Source organism: Oncorhynchus tshawytscha, linkage group LG13, assembly GCF_018296145.1.
Source record: "Oncorhynchus tshawytscha isolate Ot180627B linkage group LG13, Otsh_v2.0, whole genome shotgun sequence".
Lineage (NCBI taxonomy): Eukaryota > Metazoa > Chordata > Actinopteri > Salmoniformes > Salmonidae > Oncorhynchus > Oncorhynchus tshawytscha.
Genome location: NC_056441.1, coordinates 24871428 through 24887477, shown reverse-complemented (window position 1 = coordinate 24887477; position 16050 = coordinate 24871428). Strand labels below are relative to the sequence as shown.

The following is a 16050-nucleotide window of genomic DNA, read 5'->3' as shown; positions in this document are numbered from 1 at the left end:
CTCTGGTCAGTCTCATGATCCTTGTGAAAGGTTATCAGCTAGCCATGCAAGGCACAAGGTCACAACAAGGTCGCAATATTTCTCTACTTTGAGTTGTTGAGTGGTAAGGCAAATCTTTAGTTTTTGGTATTTTGTCTGTGGGAATCTGTCAAAATAATAATTTGACTTAATTAGAGATATGCTCCACAAGCTATTAGCAGCATCAGAAAAATCTAATTTTATTTGTAGCTTTCCTGTTCTCGAAAAGATTCTGGAGTCAGTGGAAGTTTGTTTATGACGCCGTCTGCTCCCTCAGCTGATTAATCAGATTGTCAAACAAAGAAAAGCCACTGTGGTCTCTGCCTTTTGCTACAATACAACAGAAAGCATAAACTGTTTCCAAATACATGTTTTGTTTGTCCTGTATTTAATCCTCTACTGCCCAGTGAGGCTGGTGTTTTGTTTTACCTCTGGACATACAAGACAGGAGAGCCACACAGTGCTGTCTGTGGACTAGGTTCTATTCAACTGCACGAGAGAGAGTGAGAAAGAGAGGGGTGGGATAGACAGAGCGATAGAGAGAGAGAAGGGAGAGAAAGAGCTGTGGCGATATGGCTGCTCCCTCCCTCACTCCCTTTCTCCCTCCACCTCTTCATGGAACCCACTTATCTACAGCCACCATACCCTGATCCTCCTCCGATATACCACCCCAGCCCTGCTTCCCCCCCCGCCTCCCTATTCTCCCTCCCAGTCTCAGCTCCCCGAAAAAAACATAACAGATATTCATCAGAGAAGAAGGGAGAAAAACACTCTCCAGTCCTCTTCCATTTTATTTCCCCCCAGTCTTTTGTTTTTAGACTGTCAATAACCAACCCCCTCCACACCTGGAAGGAGAAAGCCTGAGGAACACTCATTCTCTGTGGCCACTCACTGAAGGGCAAGAGTCAGAGAATAGCCCAGCGTCTGTCTGGTTGGCTGGCTGGCTGTCGCCATCTTAGATAACACCCCAAAACACCCTGCTACTCCTTAATACAAAAAAAAAGTATATAAAAAATAAATAATAAACAACCATAGACGTCTTCTACTCCTTCTGGAGGTTTTCACTCTCTGTATGTTCTCTCAGAGAGGGATGGAGAAAGGCAGGAGGGATAGAGGGGAGTGGGAGGAGGTGGTGAAGGGAGGATGGAGAGAGGAAGGTGGTGTAGAGGGAGGTGGTGTAGAGTGCTGTGGCGGTGAGTCTGGGTTAATGAGTTTTTCTGTTAGCGCGTCTAAAGCAGAGTGCCCAGAAGTACGCTGGCCTGAGGACCCTGCTGCTGGAAGTACTCAGGGATTAAGCCAGCTTTTTCTGATTTCCTCTCGCCGCGTCCGCTCCAGTCGAGGAGCTTCAATGCTGCATTTATCTTCAAATGCGAGGGCAGCTGCTGAAAGGGCCCTGCTTTGCATTTTTAATGCTTTTACCAGGGCACCCTAGCGCTGGCACCGCTCTAAAGCCCTGTTTCAATTTATCAGGGCTGGCTAATCGACCTCCCGCTGGCCCCTGCATGGGGACGAGTGTTGGAGTGTGTGTATGTGTGTGCGGGGCCACAGGGGTAAGATGGCCCACTGCCACTCTGTGGTGCAGCTCAGCCTCCTCTGGCCCTTGTTCAGGACCTGCTGACTGAGTACACTGCCTACTGCAGGGTAGTGCCCTCTTCTAACTCAACATGTGCCCTCAAGGTCACAGAGTGTGGAGGATATCTGTTAGACATCCTACACACCGCTTGACAGCTATACCCCATAACGCATCACTACTTTCAACACTCATTGAATGATTACATCTCAGAACCATCAGTTCCTGGACCCAAACTGTAACTAATTTTCAAGGAAGCTTGGTATTTGCTTCTTCTAGTAGAATCTACTGCCAAGATGTCTAATTATTATCTCGAAAAAGAATAATTGCAGACCAAAACCATCCTGCATTTTCAAGGAGGCTTGGTTGTCATTGCTTCTTCTTCTAGAATCTTCTGTGTGACAGTGTGTGTAATGGGGTGGTGATTAAACATGGCCCTGCTGCAACACCCCTCCATGATTACACAGGAACATCCTGTATGAACATATGCCATTAGTCTAGTGAGAATGATGATGAGAATGAAGTTACTACATCTAGTTACTGCTGGGTCCTCTGCTCCGTTAACTTCTCTAATCCTGCATGGTGCTGTGACATGATTCATGGCTGTTAAAGATGCAATGATGTACTTAATTAAAAGATTGATTTAGCTCAGTCGTACAAACTGCCCCCAGTTTTAATTTCCTCACCTGAACAGAGACCCTGATTAGGTATGCTGTGTGTGTGTGTGTGTGTTTGCACACTTTACCTTATATCTTATTTATTTTTAACCTTAGTCTGCATTGCACTGAACTCCGCATTGGATGTGTTGATCTTTCCCTGGCCAATCATAGATTACCTTAATGGAGTCAACCACTATAGAAACCAAACAGTTAAATAAACTCATACTCTGGGCCCTTTGTAAGGTGGTGCCACCCGCTCACCCGTCGCAGGCAGGCAGAAGTGGCTTAGAAGGGTCGTGAGGAAGGAAGAGAGGGAGGGAGCTAGTGGAAGGAGGGAGGGCTGAAGTGAAGGAGCCAAGTAGCTGTGGTTCTAGCATTTAGCAGTTAGCATTTCTAATGGTACGCGCTCCATCTGCCAAGTGGTGGCAGAGGAGCCAAAGGCAACAGATGGAATTGTTTTCACAATCTGTTTAAATATGTTGTTGATTTTTCTTCCTCCTTTAAAACAAAACATACAACCCGGCTCCATCATTCGTTCGCTCGTGTCAGGAACAACAAGGAGATGTTTGATTCCCCCCTTTGTTAATATTTGTTAAACTTCCTCTTACATGATTGTAGATTGGAAATAGTTCCGTCCATTTGGATCAGTTTGAATCTGATGGCGGACCTGAAACAATGAGCCAGCGGGGGGGTGTTTGGGGATGAACACCAGAGGAAGTGTGTGTTTGGATCCACCAGCTCTAGTTTACTGGCATGTCCAGTAGCAATCCTGTTTAGTACAGCAGCGTTACCTATGTGTGCTGAATGGCCAGCCATTAGCCCGTGAGTCTGGCCTGTTATGATCTATATCTGTTGGGCTCTATTAGTCTGGCCTGGGCTATCTGTTGGGCTTTATTAGTCTGGCCTGGGCTATCTGTTGGGCTCTGTTGGTCTGAACTGGTATATCTATCTGTTAGTCTGGCCTAGGCTATCTATCGGTTTGGTTCGGTTAGTCTGGCCTGGGCTATCTGTTGGGCTCTGTTAGTCTGGCCTGGGCTATCTGTTGGGCTCTATTAGTCTGACAAATCTGTTAGGTTCAGTTAGTCAGGCCTGGTATATCTGTTGGGCTCTGTTAATCTGGCCGGATATACACATCCTATGATGGAGTACATTTAACCCCAGGTATAGGTTAACAGATTACTGTCTGTTTCTCCAAATCAGGATTATATAGTAGATGGCTACCCCAGAAATATCAACCCAATCAACCCCTAAACTAGCAAAGTGGAGGCATTTAAAACCCAGGATTAATGCCTTTATCTGTATATGTCTCTGTGTCCAGTATGAAGGAAGTTAGAGGTCATTTCACAAACAAATGCTAACTAGCGTTAGCACAATGACTGAAAGTCTATGGGTATCTACTAGCATGCTTTTAGCAATTATACGGGCTTGTGTAAACAAAATAATATTTTTTTATAATAATACAGTGCCTTCAGAAAGTATTCACACCCCTTGACTTTGTCCACATTTTGTTGTGTTACAGCCCAAATTTAAAATGGAATACATTTGGATTGTGTGTCACTAATCACCTCATAATGTCAAAGTGGAATTATGTTTTTATAAATTTTTACAAATTCATTAAAAAAAGTCAAGCTGAAATGTCTTATGTAAATAAATATTCAAACCCTTTGTTATGACAAGCCTAATGAACTTCAGGAGTAAAAATGTGTCACATAATAAGTTGCATGGGGTATTTGTGGGCAATAACAGTGTTTAACATGATTACTTAATGACTACCCCATCTCTGTACCGCGCAAATACAAATGTAAGGTCCTTCTGTCGAGCAGTGAATTTCAAGCACAGATTCAATGACAAAGATCAGGGAGGTTTTACATGCCTCACAAGGAATATGGGTAAAAAATAAACTAATAAAAAAGCAGACATTGAATACCTGGTTCAGTCTGCTTTCCAATAGACACTGGGAGACAAATCCACCATTCAGCAGGACAATAACCTAAAACGCAAGGCCAAATATACACTGGAGTTACTTACCAAGACGACATTGAATGTTTCCTAGTGGCTTAGTTACAGTTTTGACTTAAATTGGCTTGAAAATCTATGGCAAGACTAGAAAATGTCTAGCAATGATCAACAACCAACTTGACAGAGCTTGAAGAATTAAAAAAATATTCTACCATCTAGGTTTGCACAGCTCTTAGAGACACACCCAGGAAGACTCACAGCTGTAATCGCTGCCAAAGATGATTCTAACATGTATTGACTCAGGGGGTTGAATACTTATCTAATCAAACTATATTAGTGTTTTATTTTCCATTAATAAAAAATAAAACAGTATTTGACAGAGTATTTTCTCTCGATCGTTGACAAAAAAATGACAATTAAATCTATTTTAATTACACTTTGTAACAACAAAATGTGTAAAAAGTGAAGGGGTGTGAATACTTCCTGAAGGCACTGTAAATAAAAAATTTAATTTTTTAAAAGTGTGTGTTATTACACACCGTGCCCCTCACATCTCGTTTCTTGGGCTCTGGGGACATCTCCTGAGGGATGAATTTGATTGGTCCTTTAATCTGTCTCCGAGACCTTTTGGTGCCGTCGGGCAGGGTCTCCATGGCAATGTCGGCATCATCGCTACTGGCCTGGTCACACTCTGAACATTGCCTGAGGAGATGGAGGGAGGTAGAGAGATAGGAGGGAGGGAGAGATAAAAAGAAAGGGAGGGAGAGAGTAAGAAATAGATGTTTCAGGGCCCAGAAACTGTTCTCTCCTATGCAGGTGTATTGATTTTACTATCTGTGAACATCTTATGCATGGAAAATAGGTTTGGGAAGCCTTTCTCTCTGATTACTATCCATGTCTGAACAACAGGACCTATATGCTGCTAATTATATTGGGGAGAAAAACAAAACACTGACACTAAGACTTTGTTCTGTAATGTCTGTTGAAATTTATGAAAAATACTGGTTTCCCAAAGCACTGAAATCTGAGCCTCGAGGTCCGACACTGGATTTGAGGAAAGGGGTTTCTGCTGACCCAAGCAAAGCGTAAGACTGTGACATGGGTTTCTATCAGTATTATAAGTTAAACAAAGTTAATACCAGTCTTAAAAGGTTAATATCAGTATTATAAGTGAAGATAAAGTGAACTTGTGGATCCTGTATGTGTTTCTGATTCTGACTGAGAAGCCCAGTCTGCACCTTCCTTTCTGCCTCTGTGAGATTCCTGCCGTGCAGATCCTGATAATAAGGTAGGCTATGACTTGGCCTCAGCTCCACACAATTTCATCCATCCAAATGCTTTCTAATTTCCGCCCGCTGGAGCAGAACGCCACCACCCTCTCTTTTTCATAGTTAAATGAATTACTCCCAATCACAGACACGAGGAACGTGCAGGTTGAGGTGCCACAGAAACAAACAATACACACATTTAAGACGTGCATATGCGCACACACACACACACACACACACACACACACACACACACACACACACACACGTATATGCAAACGCATGTACACACACTACAATCCCCCATCCTCCTTCACTTCGGAAGTAAAAAGATTAGACTAGCTGCTCTATGGAGATAACTCACTGTGGAAGTATCTCACTAAGCGACAGAGATGGAATACTATTGAAACTATTGAGACAGATACACAAAAGAGCTCCTCTATCTATCTATCCAGATAAGGACATCTAGCTCTGTGTGAAGTGGGACATTTCCACCATCTCTGCATTCTCTATCTGATAAATCTACTGCCACTGAGTAAGCTGAAATGTCACACTAAATATAAATAAATAAATGGTGGACATTAATGCATCTCCTACTACAAGTTATTGTAAAACGGGTTGTTTGGATCCTGATTGGTTGATATGCGGGAGTTGTGGGACAACCTTCGCAAAATACCATGACGTGTTAATCTCATCAATCCACTGTCCCGCAGCCCAGACAGGAAATTCCTAAACTTCATCTCCCTCGGGGAAGAAAGCATCTACACATTATTTTCCCATGCTACTAATTGGTTTGCAACAGTTGGGAAAACTAATAATTCACCATGGAAACCGTAAACACACAGAATTCCATTAATTCATTAACCAACGCAGAGCGGCCTGTGTCGGCCTATTTGATATATTGAAGTTCCTGTCTCTCATCATCATAGAATCTCTGCTAGCTAGCTACATGCCAATGATTTGTTTAGCGTATGAACAGAATGCAAAAGTTATCCAATGTGGGCCTGGAGGCATGGGAAATAATGGCTGTGAGTGGCCATCGATGTGAGAGCTCACTCAAGAGTTATTGGCAGCCTCTAACATGGAGAACAGAAAGTGCTGGAGTGCCATTTTAGCTGGCAAAGACGTGAGCGTCCCATTCCCCGCCAAAGAAGAGGCAAGCACTGGCTGTCACCAACCAGCGCCAGGTCCACGGACAGTCCTTCCATCGAAGTCACTATTAACATCACCAACTAGCTTGGTTAGTTGGGACTCGCCAACCATGATAGTTGTTGCCTACGTAGGACTATTGGATATTTTTTAAATCATTATTTATTGAAGTTCTTGTGTCATCATCATTGAATCTTTGCTAGCTAGCTACAAGCCAATGATTTGCGTAGCCACGTCAAACGAATAGAATGATTAGAACTAATGACTGGGTCAAACATGAGAGAAGATCTAACGACCAGCCCGCTTCGGTAGCAACTTCAGAATGCAAAAACAAATGTATTCGTTAAAATAATGTTTTTAATGAAAACATTTCATTAATATCTGTATAAATATGTTGACAAGTGTTTTATAAAAGCAATAAGGCCCTCTAACCAGGAGATTATTGTGTGATAACTGCCTCCTAAGGGCTGTTCACAGCTCTTGGCTTCACCTCAGTCCTAAGAACTGCCCTAAATCGGGAATTATCACACAATAATCCCCGGGTTCTCATTGCTTATTGCTTAAATGACATGTTTTTATACAACAACGGTAAAACAATGTCATACCAGATTTACAGTGCAGAATGTCATTGCGATGGGTTGTGTGTTTGTGCTATGGACAGCACTTGATCCAACTTTGGCAACTCTTGTACCACCGAGTCCTCTAGCACCCATTCACATGTTCTCTCTCTCTCTTCCCCATCTCCCCCCCTCTTCTTCTTACCCTCTCTTTCTTCCCCAACCACTTCCCCCAGTCCCTCTCTTTCTTCCCCATCCACTTCCCCCAGTCCCTCTCTTTCTTCCCCATCCACTTCCTCCAGTCCCTCTCTTTCTTCCCCATCCACTTCCCCCAGTCCCTCTCTTTCTTGCCCATCCACTTCCCTCAGTCTCTCTCTTTCTTCCCCATCCACTTCCCTCAGTCTCTCTCTTTCTTCCCCATCCACTTCCCCAGTCTCTCTCTTTCTTCCCCATCCACTTCCCTCAGTCTCTCTCTTTCTTCCCCATCCACTTCCCTCAGTCTCTCTCTTTCTTCCCCATCCACTTCCCTCAGTCTCTCTCTTTCTTGCCCATCCACTTCCCTCAGTCTCTCTCTTTCTTCCCCATCCACTTCCCTCAGTCTCTCTCTTTCTTCCCCATCCACTTCCCCCAGTCCCTCTCTTTCTTCCCCATCCACTTCCCCCAGTCCCTCTCTTTCTTCCCCATCCACTTCCCCCAGTCCCTCTCTTTCTTCCCCATCCACTTCCCCCAGTCCCTCTCTTTCTTCCCCATCCACTTCCCCCAGTCCCTCTCTTTCTTCCCCATCTACCTCCCTCAGTCTCTCTTTCTTCCCCATCCACTTCCCCCAGTCCCTCTCTTTCTTCCCCATCTACCTCCCCCAGTCCCTCTCTCTCTTCCCCATCCACTTCCCCCAGTCCCTCTCTCTCTTCCCCATCTCCCCCCTCTTCTTCTTACCCTCTTTCTTCCCCATCCACTTCCCCCAGTCCCTCTCTTTCTTCCCCATCCACTTCCCCCAGTCCCTCTCTTTCTTCCCCATCCACTTCCCTCAGTCCCTCTCTTTCTTCCCCATCCACTTCCCCCAGTCCCTCTCTTTCTTCCCCATCTACCTCCCTCAGTCTCTCTCTTTCTTCCCCATCCACTTCCCCCAGTCCCTCTCTTTCTTCCCCATCCACTTCCCCCAGTCCCTCTCTCTCTTCCCCATCCACTTCCCCCAGTCCCTCTCTTTCTTCCCCATCCACTTCCCCCAGTCCCTCTCTCTCTTCCCCATCCACTTCCCCCAGTCCCTCTCTCTCTTCCCCATCTCCCCCCTTCTTCTTACCCTCTCTTTCTTCCCCATCCACTTCCCCCAGTCCCTCTCTTTCTTCCCCATTTACGTCCCTCAGTCTCTCTCTTTCTTCCCCATCCACTTCCCCCAGTCCCTCTCTTTCTTCCCCATCCACTTCCCCCAGTCTCTCTCTTTCTTCCCCATCCACTTCCCCCAGTCCCTCTCTTTCTTCCCCATCTACCTCCCTCAGTCTCTCTCTTTCTTCCCCATCCACTTCCCCCAGTCCCTCTCTTTCTTCCCCATTTACGTCCCTCAGTCTCTCTCTTTCTTCCCCATCCACTTCCCCCAGTCCCTCTCTTTCTTCCCCATCCACTTCCCCCAGTCTCTCTCTTTCTTCCCCATCCACTTCCCCCAGTCCCTCTCTTTCTTCCCCATCCACTTCCCCAGTCTCTCTCTTTCTTCCCCATCCACTTCCCCCAGTCTCTCTCTTTCATCCCCATCCACTTCCCCCAGTCCCTCTCTTTCTTCCCCATCCACTTCCCCCAGTCCCTCTCTTTCTTCCCCATCCACTTCCCCCAGTCCCTCTCTTTCTTCCCCATCTACCTCCCTCAGTCTCTCTCTCTCCCTCCCTCACCAGTAGCTGTTCTTGGTCTTCTTGGGCATGCGTGTCAGCGGAGGCTCCAGACAGCCCAGATGGTAGTAGAGCTTGCAGGTGTCACACAGGAGCAGGAGATGCTGGTCCTGGTTTTTCTTACAGATCCCACAGCTAAATAGGAACACACACACATACAGTACCAGTCAAAGGTGTTTTAAAAAAATCTTTATATTTTTAATATTTTAGATTCTTCAAAGTAACCATCCTTTGCCTTGATGACAGTTTTGCACACTCTTGGCATTCTCTCAACCAGCTTCATGAGGCAATCACCTGGAATGCATTTCAATTAACAGGTGTGCCTTGTTAAAAGTTAATTTGTGGAATTTCCTTCTTAATGTGTTTGAGTCAATCAGTTGTGTTGTGACAAGGTAGGGGTGGTATACAGAAGATAGCCCTATTTGGTAAAATACCAAGTCCATATTATGGCATGAACAGCTCAAATAAGCAAAGAGAAATGACAGTCCATCATTACCTTAAGACATGAATGTAAGCCAATCTGGAAAGTGCAGTCGCAAAAACCATCAAGCTCTATAATGAAACTGGCTCTCATGAGGACCGCCACAGGAAAGGAAGACCCAGAGTTACCTCTGCTGCAGAGGATACATTCATTAGATAGAGTTAACTGCACCTCAGATTGCACCCCAAATAAATGCTTCACAAAGTTCAAGTAACAGACACATCTCAACATCAACTGTTCAGAGACTGCATGAATCAGGCCTTCATGGTAGAATAGAATTGCTGCAAAGAAACCACTACTAAAGGACACCAATAAGAAGAAGATACTTTCTTGGGGTAGGAAACACGAGCAATGGACAGTAGACCAGTGTAAATCTGTCCTTTGGTCTGATGAGTCGAAATTTGAGATTTTTGGTTCCAACCGCCGTGTCTTTTTGAGACGTAGAGTAGGTGAATGGATGATCTCTGCATGTGTGGTCCCCACCGTGAAGTACAATATGGAGGACGAGGTGTGATGGTGCTTTTCTGGTGACATTACCTGACATTTATTTAGAATTCAAGGCACACTTAACCAGCATGGCTACCACAGCATTCTGCAGTGATAAGCCATCCCATCTGGTTTTCACTTAGTGGGACTATCATTTGTTTTTCAACAGGACAATGACCCAACACACCTCCAGGCTGTGTAAGGGCTATTTGACCAAGAAGGCCTCCACAATCATCCGACCTCAACCCAATTGAGATGGTTTGGGATGAGTTGGGCCACAGAGTGAAGGAAAAGCAGCCAACAAGTGCTCAGCATATGTGGGAACTCCTTCAAGACTGTTGGAAAAGCATTCCTCATGAAGCTGTTTGAGAGAATGCCAAGAGTGTGCAAAGCTGTCATCAAGGGTGGCTACTTTGAAGAATGTAAAATCTCAATTTGATTTGTTTAACACTTTTTTGGTTACAACATGACTCCATATGTGTTTATGTCTTCACTATTATTCTACAATGTAGAAAATAGTACAAATAAATAAAACCCTTGAGTGAGTATCTGTGTCCAAACTGTCTATTTCCTGTACATACAGGAAATACATCAAAATCAACTCTAAGTGGATAGTTCTCAGATGAGAAGCTAGATATAAAGAGCATATAAAGAAAACAGGTATGATAATACATACTCCTTAGGAATAGTGATGGTTGTAGAGTGTTGGAGTGCCCCAGGGTTGAATACTGGGACCTCTCTGATTGCCCAGCCACTCAATATGAGACTTTTACTTGTTTGTAATGCCTGTTGTTTGAATGTTTGTTTGTTTACCTGTAGAGGACAGCTGGTAGGTTGGAGGACTTCCCAGGAGCTCCTCCCTCCTTCTTGCTGGGCTTCCTCTCTTTAGGGGCTTTCAGGACCGACGGGGAGTTCAGTTTCTGTCACGGAGAGAGACACGTCCCACAATCAACTCAAAGGAGTAGTTGAGACATCAGAGAGAAGCAGTGAAGGACAGAGAGGTCAAAGGTGTCCACAGAGAGGAGGGAGCGGGACGGAGGGATGGGGGGGAGAGAGAGAGAGAGAGAGAGTGGGAACCTATTGTTGGTCAGTAGACAGACAGACAGCACGACATATGTCAGATGTGGGTCTATTTCTCCCCAGCATCTCTTTGGCTGCATGGTGGCTACAGTCTGTCGCAGGTTAATTAGAAAACGGATCTGTTAGGGAGCTACTGGGGAACTGGTGGGCCACTAAACAGACAGGCTTCTCACTTGGGCAGTTCTAATCTGAGCACGCTCAGTACGCCGCCGCCCACGGCTCCCAGGGACCGGTCCTATAGGGGGACCTAAGAGAGAGGGGCCAGGGCCACAGGACCCCAGGGTGTGTGTGTGTTTGTCTGGAGTGTGTTATCTACTAATTGTGGACCACAGTCTCCTGGTGCAATAGCTCAGTGAGTAAAAAATCCCTCCACTACTGATAGAGGGAAGTCCCCTGTCAGTTAGAGTTAATATCAAAGAGATGTGTGTGTATGTGTGTGAAGGTATCTGCTAAAATAAGAATTGGAGACAGGGAGTGAGAACCAGCACAGCCTCAGGCCATCTGTCTGGTTCATACTGGGAGTCAGACAGGCTCTGAGGCAGTGGGGGACTGAGCGGCGAGCACACACACACACACTAACACAGCCTAAACACACACAGCACACACACAAACGGCACCCTGGGAAGGGTCAGCTGATTGGCACACTTCAAGGAAGAGTCTCGGTGTGCGACACACACGTGCACAGCATTTCAAATGGGATGCTTTACCTCCGTGCCAAACGGAACACTGCCTGGCAATGTTAATGAAGTATCTCAATGGTTAAAAAGCTGTGACCGAGGTGTTTTAAGTTGCACAATGGCTTCACTTTTAGAGAGTACCTCTCTCTCCGAGGCGTCCCCCACAACGACAACACTGAGTCAGTGTCTGGGATGAGGGCTGGGGCTGCGGACAGCAGTCATTTCTGGTAATGTAAGGGATGGGTCGGGCGGAAGCAGGGGAAATAGGAAATGAAAAGGGATCAGATACATGACAAAGCAACTCAGGGACGTGACTGATGTAGCCACTTAAACCTTTCTACGTTTCTAATTATGGGATGTATGGAGGTTGTTGCAGATTCACGTGGTTCTTTCCTTCCAGTCTTTCTTTCTTCACATCCTCTAGTTATATCGCTCCATCCATTTATCTGAAGACAGCCCCCATCGCACCCCTATCGCAAGCCACACTTTTAATCAAGCATCATGCATTCACTTAGCCGCTTACGTAGATTTCTAAAGGGCTGATTACATATGCAGTCTACGGGCAACTGTATGATTGTCTTATCTAGGACTACCCCCTAACCTTGGAGAGACTGGGTGTAACCAGAGGGGTGTCTGTGTACAGCTATAGCATCCTGTCAGAACACCAGCTCTCTGCAGGCCTCTCCGCCTCAGTTCTCATTCTCACCTAAACACAGCACAACACACACCTCACACACACACGCAAACCTCGCACAGATACACACACACCTCGCACAGACACCTTACACACACACACACACACACACACACACACCTCACACAAACCTTGTCGTTTCCATAGTGTCATGTGAGAGAGGCTGTCTGAGACTGCGTCAGTGTCAGTACATTACCCTGCTGTCTCCTCTCTCACAGCACAGAGCCTGTCTGGTTATTCATCTCTTCAGTGTCAGTACATTACCCTGCTGTCTCCTCTCTCACAGTACAGAGCCTGTCTGGTTATTCATCTCTTCAGTGTCAGTACATTACCCTGCTGTCTCCTCTCTCACAGCACAGAGCCTGTCTGGTTATTCATCTCTTCAGTGTCAGTACAATACCATGCTGTCTCCTCTCTCACAGTACAGAGCCTGTCTGGTTATTCATCTCTTCAGTGTTAGTACATTACCCTGCTGTCTCCCCTCTCACAGTACAGAGCCTGTCTGGTTATTCATCTCTTCATCTCTTCAGTGTCAGTACATTACCATGCTGTCTCCTCTCTCACAGTACAGAGCCTGTCTGGTTATTCATCTCTTCAGTGTCAGTACATTACCCTGCTGTCTCCTCTCTCACAACACAGAGCCTGTCTGGTTATTCATATCTTCAGTGTCAGTACATTACCCTGCTGTCTCCTCTCTCACAACACAGAGCCTGTCTGGTTATTCATATCTTCAGTGTCAGTACATTACCCTGCTGTCTCCTCTCTCACAGTACAGAGCCTGTCTGGTTATTCATCTCTTCAGTGTCAGTACATTACCCTGCTGTCTCCTCTCTCACAGCACAGAGCCTGTCTGGTTATTCATCTCTTCAGTGTCAGTACATTACCATGCTGTCTCCCCTCTCACAGCACAGAGCCTGTCTGGTTATTCATCTCTTCAGTGTCAGTACATTACCCTGCTGTCTCCCCTCTCACAGTACAGAGCCTGTCTGGTTATTCATCTCTTCAGTGTCAGTACATTACCCTGCTGTCTCCCCTCTCACAGTACAGAGCCTGTCTGGTTATTCATCTCTTCAGTGTCAGTACATTACCCTGCTGTCTCCCCTCTCACAGTACAGAGCCTGTCTGGTTATTCACCTCTTCAGTGTCAGTACATTACCCTGCTGTCTCCCCTCTCACAGTACAGAGCCTGTCTGGTTATTCATCTCTTCATCTCTTCTGTCCCTGTTTATATCTGCATGTTTAAGTTCCAGTTATCACATAACATTGTTGACTTGGGCGCCGTTTGAATTTCGATCATCTTGGATTCAGTCATTCCACACACTACCTGAGTGTGAATAATGTTTCAATGGCTGTTGCTTTGGACAGAATGTCTGAATAAAATATTGTTTAATGGCACTTCCAAACAGGCTCTGCTACTTAAAAAAGTAAAAAGGTCTCACAGAGCAATTTCTGTAGAGCCGCATTTCGCACTCATTAAACGACCCATCACCCGTGGCGACGCACCTTGGCGATTTGGTTGCCATGGCAAGTGGGAACGTGATAGAAAGCAAGCGGACCGTGTCTAACTTCATTTAGAGTGAAGCAGAGCCAGGTCTGGTCTGCCTTTATGGCAAATGACAGGTCAATCACTTAGTGTAAATGAAAGATGTTGTTTTTTACAGGAGCCCATTACGGGCTGCAGAATTACCCCACGGTAACTTTGTGGGTTGCTACGGCGGGTTGCTATGGCCAATCTAGATTCCTCTCAATCCCTCATCATCACCAGCTCCTGGGCATGTTGCAGGGAGACCTGTCCGGTTGGAGTTTAGTCCTCTGACTTTCTAACCAACGTTTCTGTTCTGCGTATGCGTGAGGAAACAACAAACGAAGGACCGGTGCTGGAGCTTGGTTTAGTGGGAGGGTTGCCAACTCACGAATAAACATTCAAAAAGAAAGATAGGAGGAGAATGAGAAAGTGGACAGAGGAGGAAGAGGGAAGGAGGGGAGGAAGAGGAGAAAGTGGTGTGATATTAACAGACCTGTCCTAGGATTCCTCCCAGCATGGTCCATATGACCTGGCCCTCACTCCTCAGAACACCGTTGACATTCTGCAGGTCCTCCAGAGACTCACACAGCTACAGAAAGGGAGAGACAGACAGGTTATGTTGTGTGTATGTGTGAGTGTGAGAGAGAGATGCACACACATACCCTTGTACTCCCCCTTACATACTCATACAAAGAGAAACATCAAAGGACACACACACGTAAAAACACCTGTCATGTCTATATTTGAAGACAGACAATAGATAAGACGTGAAGCTCCTCAGAGAGATGAGAGGAGGAGAAGAGGTGAGTATTATTAACTGGATGTGAATCTCAAGTACTGTAATTCTCTGTCTGTCTCCTTCTGTCTCTTCCTCTCCATCTCTCTGTCTGTCTTCTTCTGTCTCTTCCTCTCCATCTCTCTGTCTCCTTCTCTCTTCCTCTCCATCTTTCTGTCTGTCTTCTTCTGTCTCTTCCTCTCCATCTCTCTGTCTGTCTCCTTCTGTCTCTTCCTCTCCATCTCTCTGTCTGTCTTCTTCTGTCTCTTCCTCTCCATCTCTCTGTCTGTCTCCTTCTGTCTCTTCCTCTCCATCTCTCTGTCTGTCTTCTTCTGTCTCTTCCTCTCCATCTCTCTGTCTCCTTCTGTCTCTTCCTCTCCATCTCTCTGTCTGTCTTCTTCTGTCTCTTCCTCTCCATCTCTCTGTCTGTCTTCTTCTGTCTCTTCCTTCCATCTCTCTGTCTCTTCCTCTCCATCTCTCTGTCTGTCTTCTTCTGTCTCTTCCTCTCCATCTCTCTGTCTGTCTCCTTCTGTCTCTTCCTCTCCATCTCTCTGTCTGTCTTCTTCTGTCTCTTCCTCTCCATCTCTCTGTCTGTCTTCTTCTGTCTCTTCCTCTCCATCTCTCTGTCTGTCTCTTCTGTCTCTTCCTCTCCATCTCTCTGTCTGTCTTCTTCTGTCTCTTCCTCTCCATCTCTCTGTCTCCTTCGGTCTCTTCCTCTCCATCTTTCTGTCTGTCTTCTTCTGTCTCTTCCTCTCCATCTCTCTGTCTGTCTTCTTCTGTCTCTTCCTCTCCATCTCTCTGTCTGTCTTCTTCTGTCTCTTCCTCTCCATCTCTCTGTCTGTCTCCTTCTGTCTCTTCCTCTCCATCTCTCTGTCTGTCTCCTTCTGTCTCTTCCTCTCCATCTCTCTGTCTGTCTTCTTCTGTCTCTTCCTCTCCATCTCTCTGTCTCCTTCTGTCTCTTCCTCTCCATCTCTCTGTCTGTCTTCTTCTGTCTCTTCCTCTCCATCTCTCTGTCTGTCTTCTTCTGTCTCTTCCTCTCCATCTCTCTGTCTCTTCCTCTCCATCTCTCTGTCTGTCTGTCTGTCTCCTTCTGTCTCTTCCTCTCCATCTCTCTGTCTGTCTTCTTCTGTCTCTTCCTCTCCATCTCTCTGTCTGTCTTCTTCTGTCTCTTCCTCTCCATCTCTCTGTCTGTCTTCTTCTCTCTTCCTCTCCATCTCTCTGTCTGTCTCCTTCTGTCTCTTCCTCTCCATCTCTCTGTCTGTCTTCTTCTGTCTCTTC

At 45.8% G+C, this 16050-nt stretch overlaps 1 protein-coding gene across 7 annotated transcripts in view; it reads right to left on the bottom strand.

Moving 5' to 3' along the window:
• The window catches only part of LOC112264585 (PHD finger protein 14), a 107060-nt gene that overhangs the window by 66571 nt on the left and 24439 nt on the right, over positions 1–16050 (bottom strand). For 3 of the 7 annotated variants that reach the window (XM_024441286.1, XM_024441289.1, XM_024441293.2), the window contains exons 13-17: positions 14491–14586; positions 10835–10941; positions 9058–9189; positions 4746–4908; positions 4175–4237 (exon numbers count right to left, since the gene is read on the bottom strand). In XM_024441286.1, coding sequence (XP_024297054.1) covers positions 4175–4237; positions 4746–4908; positions 9058–9189; positions 10835–10941; positions 14491–14586 — 561 coding nt within the window. The remainder of the gene's footprint in view (positions 1–4174; positions 4238–4745; positions 4909–9057; positions 9190–10834; positions 10942–14490; positions 14587–16050) is intronic. The other 4 variants (XM_024441290.1, XM_024441291.1, XM_024441288.1 and 1 more) reach the window with 3 other exon arrangements.